This window comes from Manduca sexta, chromosome 26 (assembly GCF_014839805.1).
Source record: "Manduca sexta isolate Smith_Timp_Sample1 chromosome 26, JHU_Msex_v1.0, whole genome shotgun sequence".
Lineage (NCBI taxonomy): Eukaryota > Metazoa > Arthropoda > Insecta > Lepidoptera > Sphingidae > Manduca > Manduca sexta.
The window spans coordinates 14,233,293-14,260,761 of NC_051140.1; the positions used below are offsets into that span (position 1 = coordinate 14,233,293).

Here is a 27,469-nt window from a genome sequence, read left to right on the forward strand (position 1 = left end):
CACTAAAAATGTGTGGCTGTAGCATACACAAAAATACAATTTATTCTAAAACATTTTTATTTGACTATGCAAATTATTCAATTTTTTATACAGCTTCATTGTCAAACATTAATTACATAGAGAATAATGCTTAAATACCTACTATTTTCGTCATATAATATCAAATAAAAATGGCCACAGTGAAGCTTCCGAAGCTTATAAACTTTGCCTTTCGTATCGTGAAGGCGCCACTTTGTACTAAGTTAAAAACTTAAATATAATATTAAACAATATAAATAGAGAAAGGAAATTCTACCAAGTGACAGATTAACGAGTGGAATGATGGAAATAAACAGTTATTACCATACATTTGCTACAATTGTCCATTACACAACAGAAAGTAAACAACAATTTCATAAATTGAGATAATAAACAACGTAAATATATTTTTGAAATGATAGCTATCTAAAATTTGTGGCTAATTATACATCGATAGTAGTATAGAGGTTTTAGAGATTCAAGAAAACATAACAATAACAAAGTATAATGTAGAGACGCGGACATCACTTCACGGCTCCGACGCGTCTGCGGCCCTCGCTGTATAGACTATACCTTACAATTAAACACAATTCGACCTAAGCCTACGTACATGAAATATCCATATCGCACTCTTAATAAAATAATGACCTATTTCAAAATTGTTAATTTGTGGCAATCGTCGGAAATAACTTTTCTTTGCAAACTTTTTTTTTGAAGTTGCTATAAAATTGAGCTTATTAAAGATAGGTAAAAAATGAAACCTAAAGCATGAAAAGGGAAAAAACTAAAAGGTCGCTAACAGAAATTGATTGTTTGACGAATCCCACAAATTGGCAATTTTGGATTGGGTCATTATTTTATTAAGAGTGCGATATTTTGTTCGTGAATAAATTATTCGGGTCATATCGGCCGTAGCTACGCAATTTTATTGTTACTATAATCTATACTATTATTTTGTTGTATAAGACCATCCCATAACATAACAATATAAGGCATACAAGTATAAGAAAAAGGTTGTCGTGGCTTTGCTTGTGTTCTACAGTATTGCTTTAAGATGTACATAAGGGGTTATCTAAATCTAATAAACTTTGAAAGTCTTTACGTACCGAAGGTACATAAACATACAAAAATATTTTTCTATCACTTTCATGAACACTTTAATTCAAATATACTGGTCTACTATTAATTGGTGATTTATTGTATGATAATGCGCTGTTCCTTATACATAGACTCACAATCTGAAAAATATTTTTTTTAGAAAATTTATATCGTAATTACAAGTGTAGGTAGATCATGACGCTTTTGATTTTTAGAGCATTGTTTCTAAGAAAGTATCCACTTTCTGGTTTGCTATTTTTAAGATTATGTTTCTATTACAAACAAACAGCGTGAATAAGGCATTTTGTAAGGTGCAAGGGTTAATATCGAATAATCTATCGTGGTAAATTCTGATAAATATTTTATCTCTTACTAGAAGTGAAGAACATTTAATATGAAACTACTTTATTTAAATAGTGTTAAGATATGGGGTAATATTTCTTTGCGTTTCAATATTTAACATTCTACATTTCATAAGAATCTACTCTGACAATAAAATATGAATATTAAATATCTATATCGTACTTCTATTACTGCAAACATCTATCTACAATCTAATATAATAGACGTTACGATCTAACATGGGAGTGGTGAGAGAGGGCACCTATGAGAACATTCTAAAGGTGAATCACGCGCATTGTTTGTGACTTTAAAAAGTTTAGAAAAATATTTATCACTCTTGTGTGAAGTCGACTTTACCCTTAACGTTAACACACGCAGTCGATATCTCAGTCAATATTTGTTCGATACAACATTACGTACATAGAGCTGTCGAATTGTAAAGCGTCCTTAGATATAGAAACCGACCGCCGGCAAAATAAAATATAAATAACGATAACTATTGTCACGAAATCAGCAGGCAGGCTTCGGGAATTGGAGTAATAATGTCTACTTGTTTAAAGTGCTATTTAGTTTAAAGTCTAATATGTTATAAGTCTATTGGTAATGCATACATTTTATTATGCTGTCATTTGAAGTTTCTTCATGTCAGTTAGGCCTTTCTACTTCCCAAAGCCTCTGTTTTAAATACTTTAAAACGTACTTAGCGCGATATTGGAATTTGGTATTTACAATACAAGTCAGAAAATATAAATACGAAGTTATAAAGCGAAATTCATGACCAAAAATGTAATATTTATATGAAATTTTTAAGTTTCTGGAAAAGGTTGCTAAACCGCATTTGGCTATTTTAAAGCCAAAAATCGTCAATTACCTTCGTTTAAAATCTTTGTGACACTCATAGTGACTCGGTCTCAATGAAAGAGGGCTTAAAGCTAGCATACCTAAAAAACCTAAGGGAAATAAACATACATAGCTTTGGCAATCAAAGCGCACACTCGCACATCATCTTAAACCAACGATATATCATCTAACCTCTATCCCCATTTCCAACCTGATACCCTTTATACAGCTCTATAGTCAAGTCGCGAACCCATAGTAATTAATTTAAAAAAACCCGTAACTTATCAATGTAGATGGCGCTGTTAAACGATGATCTGTTTATGTAGATGGCGCTAGTAGTATACCAATTCTTTACTGAATATCAGTTTTTACCATTTATAATGGTTTTTGATGTCAAATATTGCATTGTGGTTTATTGTTACATGGAGTGTATATAAAAAAGTATCGAATACCGTCGGGTAATGATGAGCATATTGTTGAAACTAGGCTGTAGGTATACAGATAAGTTGTGATTGGCACTAGACCGACTGTCACTGTCGCGAGACATTACGGCGCCTGAATGGGGATGATTATGTACACGCGTTGCCCCCACAAGACATTATAACGTCAACACAAATGAAATAGGAGCAAACTAATTTAATTAGCTCAGAGGCTCTTCGTGGATATACTTGTTTTTACCGCTAGATGTTGCTAGCGTACAAAATAATCGTTACACAAAACAATAACCACCGATTATTTTGATATGTGAGACTAAATGCGAGGGTTCGAGAAGTCCGGTCATCGGCAATACGGGTAGCCAATACCCGTCGGAAACAAAAGCCTTCAATGAGAGATGAGTGGGGCTCAGTGTGCAGACGCGGCGGAGGCGTAGGCGGAGGCGGAGGCGGAGGCGGCGGCGGAGGCGGAGGCGGGCGCGTGGCGCAGGCGCGCGCGCACGGACTGCAGCGTGGGGTGCGTGCCGGCGGCCAGCTCCTCCGCGCTGTGCTCGGCCTGCTCCAGCCGGCGCGCGCGCTCCTCTATCGCACGTTCCAGCTCTGCAATACAACAAAGGGTTTTATATTTCAAATGTGCTCTAAGTAAAAATAGTATGATTCACCCATTTACCAGCGGAATGTTTGCCGGCAAACATGACAGCTACATGACATAACGTGTGTCACAGGAATATAACCTTATTATAATGTACTACATAATAAGGTTATTTTTCCGTGACACTCGTAGTGTCATGTAACTGTTATGTAGCTGTCATGTTTGCCGGCCAACATTCCTATGCTAAATGGGTTAATACGCTTTTTTATGACGTCACTTATTTGTGCGAAAGCTTATAAGTAACACTTATGCAAACGACCTTCACGTACAAAATAAAGAGCATATTTTTTTTAATAAGATAATTGACCCAAGATATCTATACAAATTTCTCCACACTATGTTAATTTAATTATACTGTATAAACTTCCCAAAATTATTAGTGAAAGTTGTGTGGGCATTAATTATCAAACAAACGGAAAGGAAACCGGGTCTGATAATAGTTAGGAAGTCAATATACACATTACACTCAATGCTGCATTATATTATTTACATAGTTAACGAATAGTTACGCGCTGATAACGTGCTATCATTTGGTATAGTACGAATAACCTTAATATTTAAAACTTGAATGAGTTTCAAACGAGCCTTTGGTCATGAATATTAATGTTTACGAAACCTTAACGCAATCCAAACTAAACGTTATGTAAATACAACATAGATATTTGTTTCCACATTAATCAGATGAGTAGGAAGTAATTTGATGTATTTATCTATACAATGTACTTATGGAAGCTTAAGAAACCAAAAACGAACACTGTACTTCCTTTGCCTAAGTAAGGAAGTCGCGAAGTCACGTGCCACGAAGCATGGTTCATAAGTCCCGAGAGTCCGGAGCAACTTTATATCGCAATAAAGGTGGAGACAACAATAACTAAAAATACTTGAACATATTTTAAAGTTAAGACTGTAAACATTTTATGAAAATCACAAGCCCAAAAGTATAGAAACACAAGTTTGAAAATGTAGAAACATTAAAGAAAAAAAAAGACTGTAAACATATTTTTTATGGAATATGAATAAAAAATATTAAAGAAAACCTAGGTGTCGTCGAGTAGTCGACCTTATATTATAAAATTTAAACTTTTTGCACTATGCCAAATCTTCTCCAATATTCTTAAAATGAAATTCAAATATTTGGCTTCACATAGGTATTACAATATTTATTTAATAAAAGGAATGTGAACATGATTATTGGCATATGGGGTGAACGGCCTCCAGTGCACCTGCGGACCGCTGCCTACATTCAACTGCACCAAACAAAAGGGCCGCGGCCAAATATGCGAGCAAAAAATAACTTGATGTGTTCGGGACGGGAATGACCAAGTATTGGGGACTACTGACTACCTGATATGGATTTTACGCGACAGTCAGTTAATACAGAAATAAATAATTTAAAACCTATTCGGCCATTGATCTGAAATTAGGTAATTAATCGTCATCTCATTTTGAATTTCACGGGCGTGTTAAACCGTTTTTATTTAAATGTAGATACCCATAAATATTTTAATCAATCTCAGGAGGTATCTTTTTATTTGAATTAAATTTTAGTAAAATTTAATACATAATTTAAACTTTCACTGTTTATTGAAAACGTTTAGATACAGTTAACCACAAATAAAATAGCCCAACAAATTTAAAAACAAAATCATCTGTATTATAGTAACTTTAATATAAGCATTTTTTTAAGTTTAATACTCTTCGTAGTTACATCTACATCTATGACGAAACAAAAATTTAATAATGATACAAAAAGTTATGAATTTGTTTACTCATTTTTGTGGGTGACTGTATCTGTAAAAATATTTAAAAATTAGTACATAATGATTTGTTAATTGCTACAGCTGCTATAACAGTAGATAACGATTTACAGGTTAGAGAAACTGTTTATAATTTACTAAATGGCGGAAAATTTTAATTACGTCATGATCATATAATTAACCGTCACGATCACAATCACCCGTTTACGTGAGCGTTATCAAATCTAGAGCCAAAGTGATTTAGGTCACCATGTAAAAATTAACGACAGTCATTAAGGCAAGATGTGTATATTGCTTCATTAATTTCAAAGTGAAAATGCCACTAAAATTGACGATTGCATCTCTTCCCAAAATACGTATTATTTTAATTTGCCACCAACACTTAGATAAAAAATTTAATAAGGAATGTTTTTGCTAAAAATGTTTTTCAAAAAGACCTAAAATAGATTTTTTAAAGAAATTAATCGTAAAACTGTATATCCCGCCCGTTACTCATGCGCCGTAAACGTATGGAACCGATCCTCAAGGCTATTTGTTCTGGGGAAGGTCTTAAAAAATATAGATCAAACAGTATTCGTTTTTAATTCTGTTAAAGTTATTATTATTATCTCACTCATTTACCTGGCTTCTCTCTGTGTTCCTTCACTTGGTTCCAAAAATCTGCTTCTCTTTATGTCTTGAAAGCGCTCTTTCCAATTCGCTTTTTTGATTCAGAACATTTTTCCCTCTGAAACAGTATTATAAAATAGAATGAATACGTGATAAGGAATCAGACAAGTATAATGAAATGTCGAAGAAAACAAAACTATGGTACAAACTACAAATATATTTTTTTATTCACGCCGAATGTATAAAATCGCAACAACATTGAAGAAATCATTGAGAGAGGAATTCAATACAATTTCTTCACCAATGCATCGGAGCAAGAAGGATCTATGTGCTTGTGAAACATAAGTGGACTATCGACGAAATTTATTGGCAAAATAAATTTTATCTTACAGTATAAATCTCCGATTAAGTATATTTATAACGGTGATTAGCGCCATTTTGAATGTGTCAAAACAGATTTCAACGAGGATAATTTAATTTTTTTGCATAAATTTGTCGATTACTGGACTAGGTGAAATGCCCGTACAGGGGAGTCCGTCTGGTCTAAGCATATCTGCCATATCTATTTATGCAGCCTAGCAACGGCATCCAAACACAGTTTGTTCCAGGTTAAAAATATTTGTGGACAGTATAAATACTGGGAATTACAAAACCTAAATTCCTCCATGTCGGATGATAACTGCACTTCTGTAGAGCGCACTATTTTTTTGTTTATAGTTATGGCTGGTATGAATAATGTTTTAAGGCACCTTCAGAGCCAGAGGCACTTATAAAAAGGCAAATTATATTGTAGAGATTGTAGATTGTAAGCATCATTAAAGAAACAAGAATAATATGTACGTATAATTTACAAACTCAACAATTGAAATTACAGTCAAACAACGTGAAATTTAGATAAGAAAACAAAGATGATATTAATAATCGATACAACATAGCAGCAATACGTTATCTTATCAACTACGTATCGATATAATACGAAATGTATTCGCGTGACCATATATGGTCCGTCTGGTTCGCATTTTTACGTATCAATGTCACTGTGTTACGTAAAACAAGGCAATGTGGTTTCTTATCGGTTATTTATTTCACATGCGTTTGATAATAATCGTTACATGATACCAATCATTAGGGGCTCTGACCCAAATATCCATATCGTAGTATATTCAATATTATATCGCTGATAATACATCTAATCTGCTACGAAATATTCACTGAAATGCTCGCAATATTAAATGGTTTTGCCGGATTATTCGTTAAAGGAAAAGATTAAAAACAGCGCCAGTAAGTATAATCTTAACCTACAGCACGGAATTTCCGTATAAACTGTGTTGAAAATAAGCCAAGACACAAGTCGGGTAAATGAAAAAAAATCTGCTCTGACCTCCCTTCCAAAAAACTTAAATTTAAATTCACAGTTTCTTCCACAATTTTTTGCCGCCATTCGAAATCCTTCGCTAATCGTATTTAGCTTGGTCCAGAAAGAAGCATGCAAGCGGCGTGCTGTTGCATTATATCGATAAAAATACAATAAACTTTTGAAAACCTAGTTTAATACCTTACAGTTGGATGTAGTTATTTAATTAAACTCGTTTAATCTATTGTATCCAGATATTGGATTATCTTTTATTCACAGAAAAATTTACATTTAATCACAAAGACTTATCTTATGTTTATAAGATTCAACTTTTAAAGTGTAGTGAGACCGCGGTAACGAGGCAAAAAATACTGTGATTATTAAGCGTTCATTACAAAAGACGTTAACAACAATCCGAGTTTAAAAAAAAACAATAATCCTCTTATTCTCATTCCCGCAAGGCTTTCCCACGCGCCGTACCTTCATGTGTGGACTATTTTGTTGGCATTTGTTACATGACGTCAGAGAAGTTGCATTGCTTTATTTTTTTAAGCATCGCATAGCATATGGCGACATAATTTATGACATTTTGTTCTAACTGCCATTATTTCTATTTCTCAATTTTGAATTAATCTACTTAATATGCTTGACAAACAACGTATATCGCAAGAGTTTGTAACAATTTGTACCACCAGTCATTTAGGAGGGGTTCAATGTCACAAAAACGGTACGGCAAAATATAGAGAAATTAATAAGTTTTCGTTTAGCATTGTTTCTAGGCAGTACCTACGCACCGATAAACGGATTTCCAATTTTTTTTTGTGTTCTAAAATTATTACTTAATACGTTATAAGTCGTTCTTGGAAAATACAGTTATCGTTGTTAGCTATATCAGAAATGATCTTTGACCCATGAGTTGAACGTTATTAATGAGTCACTAATGTTTAAGGTCACTTCTACAAAACGTCTAAAGGCTATAGATTTTAGATCACTTAACTGCTAGTTTGAATCAAAATTGTACCTTCATAGATCAGACTCATCACAACCCGCCACTGAACCAATGAAGCCATAAATTACGAAACATGTTAAAATCTAAATTGGTGATTCGAGCAGTGTACCTACTTGCATCAGGTTCTCGATCCATTACCGCGAGACCGTCAGCGTGATTTAATCCGAACTAATTACTGCCTCCGCAGCCGCCTGCAAGTCTCATCTGCTAACTACCTCGCTTCCGAGACTAAATTCAGTTTGCCAAACATTCCATCTCACACAATCTCCTTTTAGATGAACGTGTATTATAAACTAAACATATAAATAAATGTATACTGCCGACTTTTGTTTATGTCCATCGTTTAATGTGTTGTAGAGACTGGAGAACAGACATGTGGAATGTGGATAATGTATTGTGACCATAAACTAAGTAACTTTTGCCGCGAAGCAACAATGTGTAAGCATTGTTTCCGTTTGAAATACATTAAAAACCGTGATATAACAGGACATATAAGAGCTTATAAATATCCAGTGGCGATGGGTCCATGTAACCCAATTCCTGCTGGCTTTCCATCCGTAATTAATGTAAAATCTAATTATCATTAGAACAATTTGTAGACCGCATATATACCCATTCTAGTGTCGCGTTACATTTCGGAAAACTTCACCCTTCGCTACTGTAAGTATCTATAATCTTAGGTTTATGAATGCCGTGCCAATCTCACTCAATGTTGTATTTATAATACATTTAAACCATCGTGATTAAAGTTTTCATTTAATTTTCATAATCTTTGTACTTCATCGTGATTCTGAAAGTAGCGAAACAGGCTCGAAATAAACGTTATTTCAGCGTAGACATAACAGAGCAGCCATGCTCAAACTGAAATTCTGTTAACAGACTGGGAATTGCTTCCTTCCGTCACGAGGCTCGTAGACGAGCGCGGAAATAACAGGACGAGATAGCTCCGACAATCGCGTTCAACATGGAAATGGGTTGAATCAACAGGTCAACGGTGTAACGATTAAAACATTTCTCGCCGTTTATTATTATTACAACGGAAACAGCACAAGTGTGCTGCTTGTGGTTTACACGACAGATGCGCAATAATTACGCCGCATTCGTTCTGACAGGATGTGGCGCACCTGTGCTCAAGAATCCAAACTAAACTTAGTCCTGGCAAAAACCCGACGAAGGTCTATTTCGGTTGAACAGTCGAGTTCGCTCGCCTCCGATCGATAAGTTGCAGCTTGGTATTCAATTAATATAGATACGTATATTACCTAATAATTCACCAGCCCACTTCTAACCTAGTTTTTTAAAACATTAACTTGTTATCTTAAGCAGTTCATTAAAATAGGATTAGTAAGAGGGCTTGTTTCTTGCTTATTACTACTGTCAAGCGCTTTAAGAATAAGTGCATATTTTTTATACATTACATATAATTTTTTAATCTTCAAGATTATGGATAAATGTTCTTGGAATTTAAAACTGTAATTTTTCGATTAATTAATAATTAGTGTTATTGTCTCTTTAACTTTGAAATCATTTATACAAGAAATGAAATTAATACAGTGATAAATTAATCCACTAATATACATATAAAATATATTACTAAAGGGATAAATTATAATTACTTATTAGGCACAAATTAATAATAATATATTACCGCCCAAAAGATGGCGCAGATGGTATTATTTTTAATAATCTAATTATATGATATTATTTTTAGGATGTAATAAGAATTTTTATTAGCGTAACGTTATAACTTATAACTATAGACATAGAATCAATATTTGTACAATCACATTATGTAGGTAGCTAGAGGATGTCACAAACACAAAAACTGTACAATACAAATGATTAGTCTCCTTAGGATGGTATTACTAGTTCACTGAAAAAACAACCTGCAAACCTTTGTTTTGCTATTGCGTTTTGCGCACCAGATATATTAATAAAGTGCAAAATATTTATAAACATTCTTGGCAATTTGTGGTTGCACCACTTTTAATAAATACTCCATTATTATGGATGTTCATAGACAGATTAGTTATTAGGTATCACCAATGAGTAAATTTTTCCGAGCCTCATGTTATAAAAACATCTAAATGTGCAAGTAATAATAGCTATTTCCAAGGTAGCGACATTTTTTCAAGGAACAAAGCTTATCAAGCTTCTCTTTGTGGCAGGTATGAAGTGGCTGTTAAGAACTCTTCACAAAGGACAAAGGGTACGGTGGCCGCGCTCGGGATGAGATTAATACCTACTTGAGTTTCTCGTGGATTGAAAACGGTACGCTAGCTATTTGTATTATTTTTAATATAGTGTAGCAAAATTATGCAAAGAATAAATAATTAATACCTGGGACAGCAATAACACAAAGCTACATACAATTTTAAATAAATATCGAGTTGGTAAGAAACGTTAGCGCACTTTTTTTTTGTTACAACTGTATATAACTAATAAAAAACAAAGAAGGCTTCAACAAGATTTTATTCTTAAGGGCATTTTATCGTTTAATATTAATATATTTACTTTAAAACACCTACGATTTTAACTATATTCCACGAAAAACACTCAATCAGAGCATATTTATTTTAATAACTTATACAAGTTACTATTGAATCATGCATAACACTACTTAAAATTTGTAACAAATTGATGAATTTGCCATTATTAATTTCTGTATAACAATTACTATAAACGAAACACCAGTTAAATGCAGCATACTCACATCCTTTGATTAAAAAGCAATTCTCTGTGCAAATCCATTCGTTGTGGACTCTCCAGACATGGATTGGGCAGACGCCGTGGAGCGATGAGGCCGTCGCCCCCCGCCCCTGGCTCGCCTTCCTGCACCATATCCACGGCGACTGGAGCTGATTCCGACACCAGCGTGGGGACCAGGCCCACGCCGCCGGCTGCGCTCAACGCGCCCACTGATAGAACTGCCAGCAACAAAAACATACTTAAATATAATATATAAGTGTACTTGTGCAGTTTGTAATAATACAGTTTTTCCCTTTTTCAGGAAAAGGCAGGAGTGTTATCATATTCCGCCAGGTTGTTAGGATTAACGAGCCTATTGTGTAATGTCTACAAAGCAAATAATACGAAAACAGGTATTTTTTTAGCATTATGTATCAAGGTATTTGAACGAAGTCGCAATAGTGAATATGAATTAAAAGTCCGTGACATAAATATTTCTACATATCATATTGAAATCTTTTTATAACACAGCTAAAATGTCAAATTTAATAAAATAGCATAAACTGAGCATTACAAATAAATTTAAATACAACATTTTAAGGGGGTCATCTCTCACTACAATCTGTGTATTCTACCTAATACCTATCCATAATAGTTACTATAAAGTATTATCATTTTATTAGTCGTTCTTCCGTATTAAAGACATCATCTTGCAACATTTCATTATTTCATAACATAACATTTATGTAAGACGAGTTAACATGTGGTTCCCGCACAAATAACGCACGTCCATCATCCGCTTCACAAGATTTATGTAGGGTAGGACGGGGCTTAAAGGTCCGCGGGTAAAAAGGTCCACCACTAATATCTCAAAAACAAGTGACGTATCGTTGTTGCTAATGACACAAGTGTAAAGATGCGGGCGCGGGGGGAGGAACGCGCTATCGCTGGCCGTTGGGCGACGTCGCTTGCGGGAGATACACGGTCGCGTGTCCAAATTTTGACGTAAGTATTTTTTCGTTTTGAATATTTTTGGTTTCAAGGACTGTTTTTAAGTTAACGATGCCTGGAAATAGTTTTTATTATACGTTATTTAATTGTTTTTAAATGTTTATAGTCATTTTTAAGGTAGACTGAATGTTTTTTTGTATAACCTCTATAAATACTCACACGCGGTTGGGGTAAAAAGGTCCGGTTGGACCTTTTTACCCCAACCGCGAATTATTTTTGTTTTATAAGAGTTTAAATATCTATGTTTAATATTCTAAAATTTTAAGTGCTGATTTGTTTAATTTTGTTCTTCATCTGAGACTGAATATTAATTAAAGTGTTAAGATAGAATTGATAAATAAGATTTTATATTTTCCAAAAATATATTGTTATTTGATTAAGACTGATTAAATTTAATTATACTTTAATGAAGAGATTATATTTTTTTTGTAATAATGATAACCTCATGTGTTATTTTTTGGTTTTTGAAAAACAAATATACTTTTGATTTCCATTAAATTATATGTAGTTATTATTTCATTAAACCCTTTAAAATTAAGAACGAAATATTGGACCTTTTTGCCTCCTCGCTGTCCCTTTTACCCCTACTATGGGGCAAAAGAGACAGATTACAATGTCTAGAAAAACAGTAAAAATATATATTTCTATTATGATGAATCAACCAAGAATTGAGCCAAACATAGTTCGATAATTGTTTGTTTCATATGTGTTGTTTGTTTTGTTGTAGTAGGTTTGATTTTCACAATGTAATTGCTAGAAGTGAAATTGGACCTTTTGGCCCCGCCCTACCCTACTCGTGTTTGAATAGCATTCACGTAGGTAGTTAAAAATCTAATGAATCATTGATGATGTCATCGAAGTGAAGTGTTACTTTGGAACATACTTGTGGCTAGAAACACTAACAGCATTGTTTACCAAAAGAATATCAATAAGTGGCCGACTAACAATAATACAATACTTATAGTTAAAAAATATAACTTATAGTTGTATACATCAGAACTGTTATGTTTTTTTTATTGGTTTCTTGGAAATATCCTTTCTGCATCACAAGTATTTTAATGGCATTAAATAACTGGGACCGCATATCTCTACATTCTCTGCTTGCGAAAAGGCATCAAAGATTACAAGACGCAATTATTATTTTCTCGAGTGTATGTGCGTTTAATTCACTTATTGACCATGAATTACAGAAATGTGGTACAACAGTAAAGAGCGTAATCATTTTGTGTTCGAATTTTCATGTTTTGTGGCTATTATTTTAACACCACTTTTCTGTACATTTTTATGACCGTTATCTTACGTCACATAAAACAGTTACAACTATTTTGCAATTTCTTTCGCCATTATAATTGGTTAGAGATTAAAGTTATCGGCATCATATTTGGAACATAGTTATTTATTGAAACCAATAGATTATAAACAAATGATATAGTGAGCCGACTACAATTTAACGTCCAAAAATTGATAAGAACATAATATTATCATTCTGAATTGAAAAAACTTCATTAAAATACGAAGTTTATTCAAAAAAGGTACTTTTGTCACATTTCTGCGCCGATATTTTATGGGGCTGTGACCTAGATGGATTGCTACTTTTAAAGCTCAATACCGCATCTTTCCAATCTCAGTTCAACAAGAACATAGAGCTGACTCGACGTTTCCAGACCAAAGATAAATGAAAATAACACGGCGTATTCTATGAGACCACAATCCCGAGCCGACCTTTATGACGATTCGCCACTCGTTCCTGCTCGTTATCTCACGCTACGGCCTCATTCCGAGCACTTTAAACAAATGAAAACTGTGGAGTTATGAACTTTTAAAATTCATTTAAACAAAAGTTTCATTACTGAACAGCGAATACAAAAACATAAAAAGAATCAGCAACGAAGCAAATTAACACACGTGGAGCGGTTGTGTTCAACTACTTATCGTTTATTAATTATTAAACAAACAGATAATACGAATTGCGTGCAATAGAATTTGCAACTGCTGATACAATATTTGCGCTGTAAAATATTGTTTTACATTCGCTGTAAACTAAAAAAGAGAGGTCACCACCGTCAGCCATGAGCTCAAGTAAAATATTTTGCTGAAACAGCGATAAGAATCAAAGGAACTTGTGTAAAATCGGAATATGGCATCGGCCTCGTTTTAGTGATTCAATTTTATTATCTACTGTCGAAATCACCGGTGGAGGAAACCGTGAAGCAATAACGATGAACGATAGCCACTTATAGATAACAGTTAAACTCATGTTGATTTGGCATTGCACAGAAGCTAAATGGGTTTATGGGTTTCTATTAGGAACGAATGTGTTTTGTATGCTAAACTGCAAACCTTTGCCACTCCAACAAAAACTGGGACATGAGACGTAACATCAAGTAGGAAGATTGCAGTCTCTTTGAAACAACTAGACTCTACCACACCTAATGCTGTACCTGCATAGTTAGTATTCTGTGAATACCTTATTACGTACCGCCAGTAATGTAAGCCTTGAGCAAATCATAATAACCTGATGGGTCATATGCAAATCTTACTCAAAAATCACCTTACTTGCTTACGTAATATAGCTTAAGCTTGTGTTGTGTAGGTAACCAATATTTACTTAGACTGTAAGATTGACAACAATATTTCCATATAATTTTAGGCATCAAATTAAAGTATCATGGTTTCGTTCAGTGTGAACTCATTGCAGTTCTATACTGCAATGAGATAAAGTCTCTAGACTGTGTTAATAAAATGTGTCGGGTTGGATTCCCTGTACAGACGACACTCTACGTAGAGTTTTAATGCGTAGTAACTGGAATTGATTCCCTCAGAGGTTACGTTAGGCGGACGATTATAAAAACTGAGCGAAAACATTTATGTAACATGTGTAAAAACGTGTTACATTACCCCACATTGCAGTGCAAAAAGACAGAAAAATTAACGTGTGGTGTTTTATAAATTGATATTTTGATTTGTTCAATGACCAAATAGACGCCACACATAAAAGCAACCATACATTATGGGACATAACTAACACCTACCATCTGTTATTCCCACATAATAGATATATAATGCAAAATACTTAGGCTTGTGTACATGCCACAATTATTTTGTAATCCAATTATACTTTCACCGTTTTTTTTTTAAATATTTAACAAGACATTAGTGTGTCAAATTATGTGCGGGCACATTATAGTTAATGGTCGTTTACCGACTGCACATTGCAATAATCCGGAAAATATTAAACTGATGTGAAGGCGGAATACGGTGTGCCTAATTACGAACGAGCCAAAACGCAACGATATTGCTTCGAAAGTAATTTTATCATAGATTAAAATTACATACAGCAATAAACGATATTTGCGAACCCTGATAATAAAACGATGTGCAAAGTGTAATACAACGTGGATATGTTATTAAAAATTTAGCTCAACATGTGAGATTATAGATCGCCAAATTCAATACATATAAAAACCGGACACAGTGTATGCACAGCGAAACTAACAAAGGTTTGGCACGGACCGCGGCTCTGTCCGGCACTATACCTACATTTCAATGTTGTTTATATTTTTTTATTGACATAAATATTCATTTACATCGCTATGATTACGTAAATACTACAAACTACAAAGAAATCATGTTAGGACCGATATTGATGTTATCTACTACATAACTAAAACAAAGACCAAAACATCTCATAGATATCAGATGAGCTCAAATGATTTATTTGATTTTAAGATTTGTTTGAATCGCACTGTCAGGAGGAAAACACTTTATCACACTCAAATTAAATAACAGCAGGACTGATCGAATTCTATTTAGTACCAGTATGTATCGAATATACATACTGTATGTATGTATAATTATAATATCTATGCTTCTAAGGAACTATATTTAGAATTTATATTGATAAACATACTATCCGATATTGGTGTAAGAATTTTACCGAGTTAAAGTTTTATGCCGCACATCATTAAATATAAACGTGCTCTCAAAGGCAACATTAAAAGCATGCTCAATTACAAATAACCACACCAATGAAAACGATAAAATTTAAGTTTATGTAAACAAATCGGCTAGAGGGAGTGCCCTTGAAGAAGATATCTACGTACTACGTAAAACTTGAACGCGCATATTGAACGAACAGCGGCGCCTTTGAAGGTCAAACCAAAATAAATTACATAGCAACAAACTTCATTTCTTTCAGCAAACTGCGTTTAAAGGTAACGTAGTTTGGTACATCTATAAAACTTTATAATTTTCGTTATCTAAGTAAGATTAATGTTAACACGTGAAGAATGTTTTGTAATACGATTACAACATTAAATACCACCGATAAAAGAGGCGCTTCATTAATTCCAGGCTCATGATTATAATTAAGTTTGGACCTCGTCACTCCAATTATAATACTTAGATCCTAGCCGCACCACAGATTGAACTCTGGCCTATGGATATTTTTAGCTTTCCATCAAAAAGATTGCTTCAGCAAGGCCGTTTACGCGATCATTTGCTGAAACAATTGACGTCATGTTACGGTGGTAAAGCGCGTTTGTTTAGGCCCATTTATTTCCATTGTAAAAGATAACACATTCCTAACAAGTAGTGGCTCGCTAAACCTAGAATTTAAATGTTTTGATACGACAACTTTTGACATGAACTACGCTTTATAATTTTTGTGAACAATTGTTTTTTTCAATCATTTTATAGTTTAGAGGCAGTTGGAAATAACCTAAACTATATTTTTGACCATTTCGTTAAGCAGATAAATAAGACCTTTATAAATATTATTTGGTAACATAATTTTAAAGCAATATTTTATCGCAGTCACAGTTTTTTTTTTCAAAAAGCCATGCTCTTGACTTATTGAGAGCTAAAATATCTTTAAATACCATTATTAAGCTGTTACTTCTTAGTTTTTGCTTTCGTACGAATCTCAGTAGATTAAACCTTGAATAAACGTTAGGATTTTTCGGCTTCTCGAGTATTTACGTCTTTTTATTGAGGTAAATTGCATATTCATTTTAAACACTATGAAATAAATCACGACAGTATCACCATGCGCTTAAAATAAATATTTTAATAACATCTTATATTTCGCCACTTCATATAATAAATTTAACAAGAGCATAAAAGTTATACAATGGATTTACAAAATCTATTGTTCTGTCGTACGTTTCATTTAATAAAGGTACTTGCCATCTATTATACCCTACAAACAAAAGAATAATGCACCACAGATCACGTCACGCTAAGAAGTAGCAAATTCTCTTCAGATATCGGAAAATCTTATGAATGAAAACTATTTTTTTAGACACAGTATAATGTCCATATTGTACCGAGTCTGCCACCCTTCGTAATATCGTGCATGGAAATGTTGTAATAAAATATGTAAAACATTCATATGTGCTCCAAATCATTACAAAATTGTTCCAAAGCTCTTTTAATTAAATTGGATCTCATATAGTTTTCAACATTTTCAAGCAGACTGATGTTAATTAGTGTGAAGCATTTCAAAAGTAAAATACTTTTGCAATATTTTACTTGCCAATGCTAACCACGTTGTATTAAATTAGGACATGGAAAATATGTAATATTGCATTAAAAATAGAGTTTATTTTGTATAGTAATTGAAACCTTAGAAAACAGATGTTCATTAGTCAGCTAACCAAGTATAAATCTTGTGAATAATTCGATTCGCTTAAAAATCGAGGGCAAACTTCATTCGGGCCGTTAGGTTATCCATTGCGTCATTTTAATGGGAATTCCTCTATCAGGTTTACGATTTGGTAGCCATTACAAAACAGGCGTGTGTTAAATAAGAAAATCATCGGTCTATATTCATGCCTATGAAATGTAAGAATGAAAAATGCCTCCAAAAACGTCGCATGTTAATACTTTATTTATAACAAGCGGTGTGTAATGTGCATTGTAGCTAGAGCCGTACATTTTTAAATAAAATAAGTATGAAATCTTCATATCGGCTAAATACAAGTCACTTCAATGAACTCTGTGTAAAAGATACCTATTATATAAAGGGCCTATATTCCGTAATTAATTATACGCAATGAAGGTGAAACCAAATAAACAATGGCTACACCGTGCGCTGAGTACTGTCTGACCTTACACAAATAACTATCTCAGACCAACGCAGTTTTAGTAGAATGTCTGTAGTGGTGACGTACTTAATCAACATTGAATGAATGATCCCTCCTTGATGCGTGATTCAATCAATGAACCACTTCCTCATGCGGGCGCACACAAATCAGTTATTACACTTGATGACAGTTATGGCTTCAATACAAATGTTCCCGTGTGCTCATTGGCAGAGGTCAAACGAACAGACCAAGAGTTGATTCACAGCGCCTGCATCAATGTGCTTAATAAAACCAATTTAACTTTCCTTCGTTGTTTTAATAGGCGAATAGACAAAATTAAACCGCCGATCCGACCTCTTTAAATACATTTAAGAAAATTATATATTTTTATTCTTCGTAAGTCATATTGTTTGCATCTGCCTCTTCTTCTCTTATATTATGGCTGCCACCATTTAACGGTGAATTTGCCAGTGTCGAGTAATAATAGCAGATACAAAGCAAAAGAGACTAAAAAATCAGTTTGCCATTTTGACATTCTGGATAAAAAAAATCTATCGTTTGCTTATTTTGTCCAACGCAATTGTCAACGCGTCGTAGATTACAACGAGTGACGAGTAACTAAAAAAGGGTTGTATCCATTTAGGGGGCGACCCTTATATTTATACGGTTACAAGGACACCGATGAATTAATATGACACTGATACACAATGTCGCTAAAATGTACACATGGAACGTTTTAGAAATTGATTTAATATTAATTAGACGTCATATTGTGGCCATATGGGGTAGTAGTAGAGTATTTTTTTATATTCCGATTTGGTGACGTATTCAATCTGATGGTGTACATGATGAAGTACAAATTAAGATCAAAGAGAGATATCACGTCTCTCGACAGCGGATCGATTCCGGTCTTCCTCGTAAGTTCAATACCGGCTCTCTTGACAGAACACGATTCGTAGGAACGAGCTAATGTTCCAACTTACAGATATAAACCTAATGTAATAATAATGTACGTGGGTATTCAAATTTAATTTAAAAAAAAATAATTTATTGTAATTTTGCTACATTTGAACAAAAGCGGTCAGGCGTAAGTAGGACTTGCATACTAATGGTACGGTACCATAAAGACTTGACGCACTGCGTTGTTAAATAAATTTATTTATGACGGCAAACTAGAAATTATTTTTTTCATGTAGAATATATTTGAAATCCTTGGTTATTCAAGCTGAATTCAAAGTCGGCAGTTAATTGTGAGAAAATAGGACTTAACAAGTGGGTAAACAATACCCATGTAGACGAACATCAAGGCAAAATTAGTATTTTACGATATAATTCTTGGGCTTCGAGTCGCCCTTGCAGAGTAAGTGCGGAAAATAAACAAGGTTTTCCGTCAAATAGGAACTTATATTTTAATAGACTTAACACGTTAGACAACCGTATTAGACTAGCACACATTGCTTAGTAACAGTACATTGTTATTTCATTCCAAATACAATAATTCAAAAGGATACATATTACCTGGCCAGTTTACATTACATTATAAAAGAAGCTTTGTATTTGTCTATGCAAACCTCAACAATAATATTTTTAATTATGGATAACTAACCATGAAATTGTTTTTGTTAAACAATTTTATTATGATACAATAAACCTAATTGTAACACAATATGTTAGGTCCCAATAGTCAACAAACTATCATACATATTATGTACCTATATAGACCAAGCAGTTTGCCTTAATACATTCATTAATATTTAATAGCAAAGAAACCCCACGCTTTAAATATCATTAACCACAAAAGTTATTTCAATACTTACACACCACTTTATACAAATAAACTAGTTACTATTTTAAATAGCGTTACCAAGACAATTTCAGTGGATTTTGCAGGCATACATGTTTATTGTTTCAATAGCGTACCTTCATCGTACAATGCCTCTAATCTTCAGCGATACCGATAAATATTTTATCAATATCTGCCACTACATGCAATAATAGGTACATCGCGTAGTAAAAGCGTCGTACCTTGACCGCTCCTTTATGTTTCCACCAAAGCACACACGACAGAATGTAAACAGAGAAGGTTTAGAATCTAACATGTTCGTAATAAGTGACAAAAACATTAAAACATAATACGTATGTAACGTAGTGAAATCGCCTTTCATTTTCAGAAAATATGCAGCGACATTTAAGGCGATACCTCAAGGTCCATTTTCATACATTTTGTTTGTTAGTAAAAAATTTAAATTCACGTCTAGTTGGTGATTAGTTCGCAGTTGAAGAAAAACGTAAAATAATTAATAATCATGGATATTTCGGCCTTTAAAATTTAATATGACGAAATTTTAAAGGCAGAAATATCCATGATTATTAATTATTTTTACATTTTTCTTTCAACTGCGAGAACTAATCACTAACTAGACGTGAATTTAAATTCTTTACTTGCCAATACTTGTTTAGTTACCCAGATTAAAGGCGAAACAAAATGTATGAAAATGGACCTTGAGGTATCGCCTTAAATTATTCTCACGTTTATGCAGTACTTTATTTTATATTTTATCAATTGTCAATCGTTAACCCCAAATGACTTACACTATATCATTGTAAACGATCGAATCCTGAGGTCATTTACTCTATTTCTCTAGCAGAAAACAATTTAAGTATTTCAGTTTTAATATAAAATTACACAGACAAAACACTTAAGATGCTTGAATTCAAAAATAATACACAAAGAAAACATAAACTAGGCTCGCTTTCTGTGCTTAAGTAGTAAGTAGCAACATATGAAGGTATTCATTCCGTCACTAACGTCTTCCACGTACTTTAGTGTGCTACTGAGTTGCCGTGTTCTAGGGAAGTTAGCCAATGCGTGGTAGGAACAGTGTGTAAAATGTTTATTTTTTCCTATTATTTTTTAAACAAAATATCCTTCAGAATTGCTTGAAAGAAACCATTTCGCATCCCTAATATCACTGTCCATAACAACCAATATTTCAATATATAGGAGAAAATAAAAAAAGACATACAATACTTAAACTAGATGCATGTCTAATATTAGCGTAAATATTAGAAATCATTACATTATTATGTAATGATTTCTAATATATCAATAATCAAATGTCAAAAAAACTTAAATATTGGCAGTTATATGTACAGGTAAATGATACTATTATCCACAAAAAGACGTGTTATCTCTAGGAACTATACGCGTGATATCTTCGGTCTTAAAATTGGTGGTGTATGATAAAATAACGCAATTCATCTCAAAAACTATTATACATCGAATAACCTTCACGATGCGTTTAGATAAGTACTTATTTTTTCAGATAGAGATCAATATTATCAGTTACCTGCGATCACGAAACTTTAATAATTAACGCAAGCAAACAATATTGATAACAAGCTGGGGACATCCCTAGGTCGTAAGCGCGTTCACGGGCAGGGCTCGGAGGGCGTTGACCCCCAGCGGCAGACGAAGCTTTTCGCGTCTCGCCCTACTTGCTGCCCGCCCGCCCAACTCGCATACATACGCGTATTTTCTATTAAAATAATTGAAAATGTAACAAACCACCTTCGCATACTAACTCCAAGTGCTCATTCTATCCGTCAAGTACCCTTGTGGATATTAATTTACTGTTCACTGAAACCCTCAAATTTTGATACTAGAAAAATCGTGCTCAAGGACTCCCGACGCATCTCTTTTTCAAACTTAAGTATTAACTAAAGTGTTCTACAGTTTAGAGGGTTCGTTTTCAGGGTGAATATAAGGCTTAAAAATGTATTCCGCAGATAAAGTTGAATATCACTTTTAGTACCCATTGATAGAATTTTATTTGTATCTATTGTTACATAAATATGTTTCTAAATATAACATGAATATTGTGTTATATTTAGAAAATATTTATGTATTTCCTTTTTTAAATATAGTATATAAAGACGAATATAATTATCAAATCATTTAAAAACCGTATACGTTGTATTATTTGTGAAAACTATGCAAATGTGCCGAATGCATAAACCATTAGATGTTTAATATGATTATAACTTTTACAAAATGCAATTTTGCAACTCCGTTTTAATACAAATATAATAAAAATATATTAAAACAATGTCAATGATAATCACGGACTCGTAATGAGGATATCACTGTACAATACGATTAGCCACCATGAACTATGTGTTTGTGCACGATAAGTATACTACGATTGTCATTTATTAATTATTAATTTGGATATATTTTGTTTTAATGCATGTATGATTAATTTTTATTGCTTTAAACTGCATCGTCTAAGTAAACCAAGTAAATATTTGCATGCCCAAATATCGACATCGAAGTGCGTCTATAAAAGTAAACAAACGCTAGCTTTGCAGCCTGTTGACTCGAGGCATATGCATTGGGTGACTTCCTTTGTCCTTTTTAAGCATCGCGCGGCTCAGCGTCTGGTGCCAGTTGTTGGACGGCGCGACGCACTCGGCACACGACAAGCGACAGTACTACTTCATCGCACTTTCGCTTTCCTTTCGACGGACGTACGACCGGACTACCGTATCGTTTACTATAACAATGTGCATTTGTTGCTGTTGCGCAATAACTTGTGGTTTATAAACGACATCCGATATGTAGGACTGACAGAAATGTTACTATTTATTGGATAAAATATCTTGGAAGCCTTTGCAGTTGAATTTGACTTTAATTTGGTATTTACAGGCTGTGATTGATATTTCGAATTTTTTTTAATCGGCTCATCGGTATAGAAGTACTATAACATAGGATCTTTAACTACAAACATATAAATAAAGCATACAATCATAGCAATCATTACTCTGATACAATATAAATAATGGAACGTACTTACTCCTTCAATGACATTACACTTAAAGTGTGTCGGAGTAAATAATTCAATTTCATATTATAAAGTCGTTTGCATCCATAAACCTTCAATGCAGGAAGTTAGATCGAAACTTAATAATCTAAATATTACATAAAACATTTATATTTAATTTAATAAAAAAATAAACAAACTGGTCTGAAAAACTAAAAGTAAGCAAACCGATTATCTCGAACAGCAACTTCGCTCCGCTCTCGTAAGAAATTACGACAAATGCGTAATGACCGTGTCGTAAGTCGACAATGCAGTCACACTGACACTTTCTTATGAAGATACTATTTGCGGATATTGTCTCCGCGTTATATAGTTAACGTTCATATAAACGAGCGACCACTCTCTAAAATCAAGGAGTTCATTATGGGAGGCCGACATAGACGATAATATTAATACACAGAAATTGTCATTAAATAAGTTGCAGATAACAAAGCGTCATTTGTCTTCCTGTAACTGATTCGCCGACCATTTAAAAGTACACATTCGTTTTTGATATTTAACAACTTTTTGTACACTTTTTTGTTATATTGTATATTCCTTATATGAAATAAATAAATCTCAAGTAATTTGTAAGATGACTTTTACAAAGCGATGTCGGTTGAAATTCATACGACGATATTCCATTTGTGTAGAAACGTGCATTCATCAAACGAGTTCACATTCTAGCTTTGAACACCGTCGTGTTCGTGTGAATGCAAATATGTAGGAACTTTAGCGGACGGAGACAAAAATAACGCACATATGTTACCTACTCCTACTAACTGTTTACCGACGGTTTTGCCGTGGTCTAGTTTTAACATAACCCCTCTCGGTGTTGTTTTAATATCGAAATCTATCATTGCATTTATCTAACCCGAATAGAACCCAACCCGTGGTTTCGTCATCGCCTTAAAATCTAATATTAAGTTACAAAAACGGTCTTCAGTTATTTGAATTAATATAGTCATGGGGCGACACCCATTGATTATCCGGTCCGGGGGTTACCCATTACACCCGTGCTATGGACGCCACTATAGGTACAATTGTATTTAAATATCGTGCAATATCTAATTCAACACTGGCAAAGAATGCAACAACAATGCGGAACTACAAAATAGATAAACCAACATGTTTGGATTGAAGCAAGCTCGATTGGCAGTTGGCCGTCGCCACCCATGGTGTTTGCCTATCCTGATCCCGATAGCGATCGGCCGATTCCCGACTCCGGCTCCTGTGCCAAAAGTGGCGCATTGTTCGGAATACGTAATGCCCTGCTAACGCACGCAGCCATTTATTATGCATTGCACAAAATCTAACTGTAGCGCTGTTCTGTATGGAAACTCGCGACAATCTTGACAGTCGGTTCTCCTGTTTGATGTCTTCACCTTTATTGCAAACTTTGACTGCCTCCATTCTGTAGGTACGAGTCATAGACTAACTGTCAGTAGTCATTACGAGAATTGGACTGACACGATAGATCACAATTATCGAAAATGGGGTAGATAAGACTGTCCTCAGCAATGTTACAGAATATATTTATGATCATCTAAGTCAATTTAATCTTTAATGATGACATAGATTTAAATTGAATTGTATTTTATTTTTATAATTTTTATTTAAATCACTCCTGATTTTCCAGGGCGATAGTTTATTTTTCATGTAAAAATAAATATAGCCATTAGCTACAAACAGTGATAATGACATGATATACACACAATACATTTTAATAACATCAGTCTATGTAAAATGTATGTTAAAATTATCTGAAAGATATATTGGACAATCCGTTAAGCAAATTGTTTCTATGCTAAACCAAATGTAGACACGTGATTCATCATCGGAATAATCTGATACTTGTGTACATATTGCTTTAATTTGTTTGCTAAAATGACATCATCTTCGTTATCTAAAGAATCCACTATTTAAGACATATTTACACACACATACACATAGTAACACACATACATACACACACTTTATTTACGTTGCATGTGCGCACAATGAATGATAAACCTTTTTAAGATAAAATAGTCGGTCACCTTTTAACGATGAGTTACAAAGCGACTCACTTAACATTGAGTGATATTAGGTCGTGAGAATAACTTATTATTATGTTGACGCTAGAATACAACACAGGAATAGATAGAAGCCAAAGTTGAACAAATGCATGATATCATGATTCATATTTCCTAAATTATGTCCACTTTTCGTCGAGATTTTTAACAAATACACCCCCCCTGGCATTGTGTGATTTATTTCATTGTTGGTGGTGGCAACTTGCCACAACTTGGTGGTTAAAGTAGCTCTACTTAAAGACGTAGTTACATAATCAATGTTCTCCACTGGTAATAGAAACAGAATTTAGGTATATATTATACACTTAGTTAATTTTCAGATTGATAGAAGATAGATATTTGCAGACTGTGGTCTGATTTAAAAATATTTTGCGGTAGTAATGATGCGGAGGAGACTATGCTTTAGATGCATTTTTAAGATAAAACTAATAGACAAAGCACGAAATGAACCGTTATTTCCAAAAGCATGAATATTTTGAATACAACCCCCCAATGCAACGTAAGTTAGCACTAAAAATATTTTTGAAAATTGAACTCACACTGGTTTCAAAACCCATCAACACATCCGTGTAGATGTCTTGTGTTAAAGTTACACACAAAATTGTTTACACATTTTTGTAAGTCCATTACGACGGAGAGCAATCATCACTTTCGTTTTACACACTGACCCAATTCCAGGTGGTAGACGATAAAATATCGCAAATTCTGTTTTTTTTTTTAATATAAAATGATAAACTATAATATTGTGAGTTACAGCGCTCTATCGTGTTCGTTTATTAAATATGCCACTTTAAAATTATTTACATGTTTATTGTTTCAGGCAAATATCTGGGACGTACAGATAAATTTCAAGGTGGTTTTAAATGTTTATTCTCAGTTTAGTATCGAACAAAATTAATTGAAAGATTTTTTTCATTTGAACCAAGTTTTATTTTAGTCCGCCAAAATAGCAGCAATGGTAGAGCTAAAAAAAATTTCAAAGTTTGGCCTAAAAATTTATACAGGTCCGATATTTCAGAAGACTGATAACTATAATCGTAATTACCTATATTGCACATTGCCAATCGTTTGCACGAATCGTATTCATGAATGATCACATGAAATCACGGGTAAACAATTGTCAAAATGTATGCCTGCCTTGTCTATAAATTATTATCTCAGTGAAAATTTATATTCATGTATTTAATTACCATCAAGTCGGATTCTTGCTAGTAATTTCAAGTAGGACAACGCCTTAGCATAGAGTAATACACAAACTACATAATATAATTCTAAGAAACAACTGAATAACACAGTTAACATGACACGGAGGAGTAATTAGCATATGTACAATAAAGTAAGTATATGAAAGGACGGAGGATATTGTGTATTGTGCAGGACCACTTGCGCATTAGCACAGTATGTCACCGAGGATCATATATCGTAATCGCGTGGCGTGAAAGCCACGCCACCCGCTCGCGACACGATGGTTGCGTCGGAGTGCGGACATGTGCTTTTGTTTAAACCACGTTATTACTACGTGTGCCAAATGACAACTAGCCGTGGTGAAACACTATGACCAAATGAAAAGGCGGGAACGCGTGCAGGAATCGGGTTACGACACTTTCGATCGCATAAAATTTGAGTTCGTGCACAAAAATGATTGTGATGTGAGTTCGACACGAGTGTGATACGAATACCGTTTTCGTAAATGGCCACCTTCTCCTGAATGGCGGGTGCAGTTTTGCGTATTCTGGCGTCACACATCGTGGGGACGGATGCGCGACGAGCGACAACGACTAAATGCCTCAATACAGAAGCCGGGCAACGTGTCACGGCCACCTAACAGGATTACCTTACCATTCCTACTGCGCATATGGACCGACTGAACCACTCGCACAGGTGTCTTAAACGGCTTATAAATATTGTACGGTTCACTGCGGAACGAGCATGAGCGACCTTTAGCCCACAAATACACTACACTACAGGCGTGGACAAGATTATAAACCTAAAACTAGCAAAACTACTAGTGCAGATGGCTTAAGATGAGACTTAACACATTTCCCCATGATTTTGGAGCAGCGTAATTTGAATTCTTAGAAACCATGAGTTGTTTAGGATAAGGATTTTCTCTGATATACGGCTCTTGACTCGCCCAGTCTGTTAATTTACGAGACAAAATATAATATATCATTAGGCCAATAAATATAAAATGTAGTGAATCAAAACCACTGGGATTACCTGCCTGACCACGGATTACAATTTTTTTTCTTTAAATATAATATTTTCAAAGAATTGCCATCATACAAATTAATGCAATTCGTAGTTTCGTTGTCCCAAGCAGATTTTATACGACAAATACCGTGGTGCATAGGGCAAATATAGTTGCCTTATTCATATTTATATTCGACTGTATAATGTATTAGTTACGTCATTCCTGTAACGTCATATTATCTCGTACTATAAAGAGATCACGACTGATATGTGATGCAGAAATCGATACAAATATGTTATGGGAAACCTCTTGAAAATACCGTTAATCCTACCTGTGTAATATAAGTAGGAAATATTATATGGCAATAACCTTGTAACCATTGCTTGTACGGTGTACGTATGCTACCATAGTAAATGTGTGGGAGCGCTTTAATTCAAAGT

At 34.0% G+C, this 27,469-nt stretch overlaps 1 protein-coding gene across 1 annotated transcript; it reads right to left on the reverse strand.

Moving 5' to 3' along the window:
• Positions 1–39: 39 nt before the first annotated feature.
• LOC115441068 (protein FAM107B) lies at positions 40–26,617 on the reverse strand. The gene is given in 5 exon segments (XM_030165659.2): positions 40–3,332; positions 5,763–5,793; positions 5,796–5,868; positions 10,827–11,040; positions 26,515–26,617. Coding segments are annotated over 5 exon segments (576 nt in total). The 5' UTR covers positions 26,582–26,617; the 3' UTR covers positions 40–3,141.
• Positions 26,618–27,469: the final 852 nt, after the last annotated feature.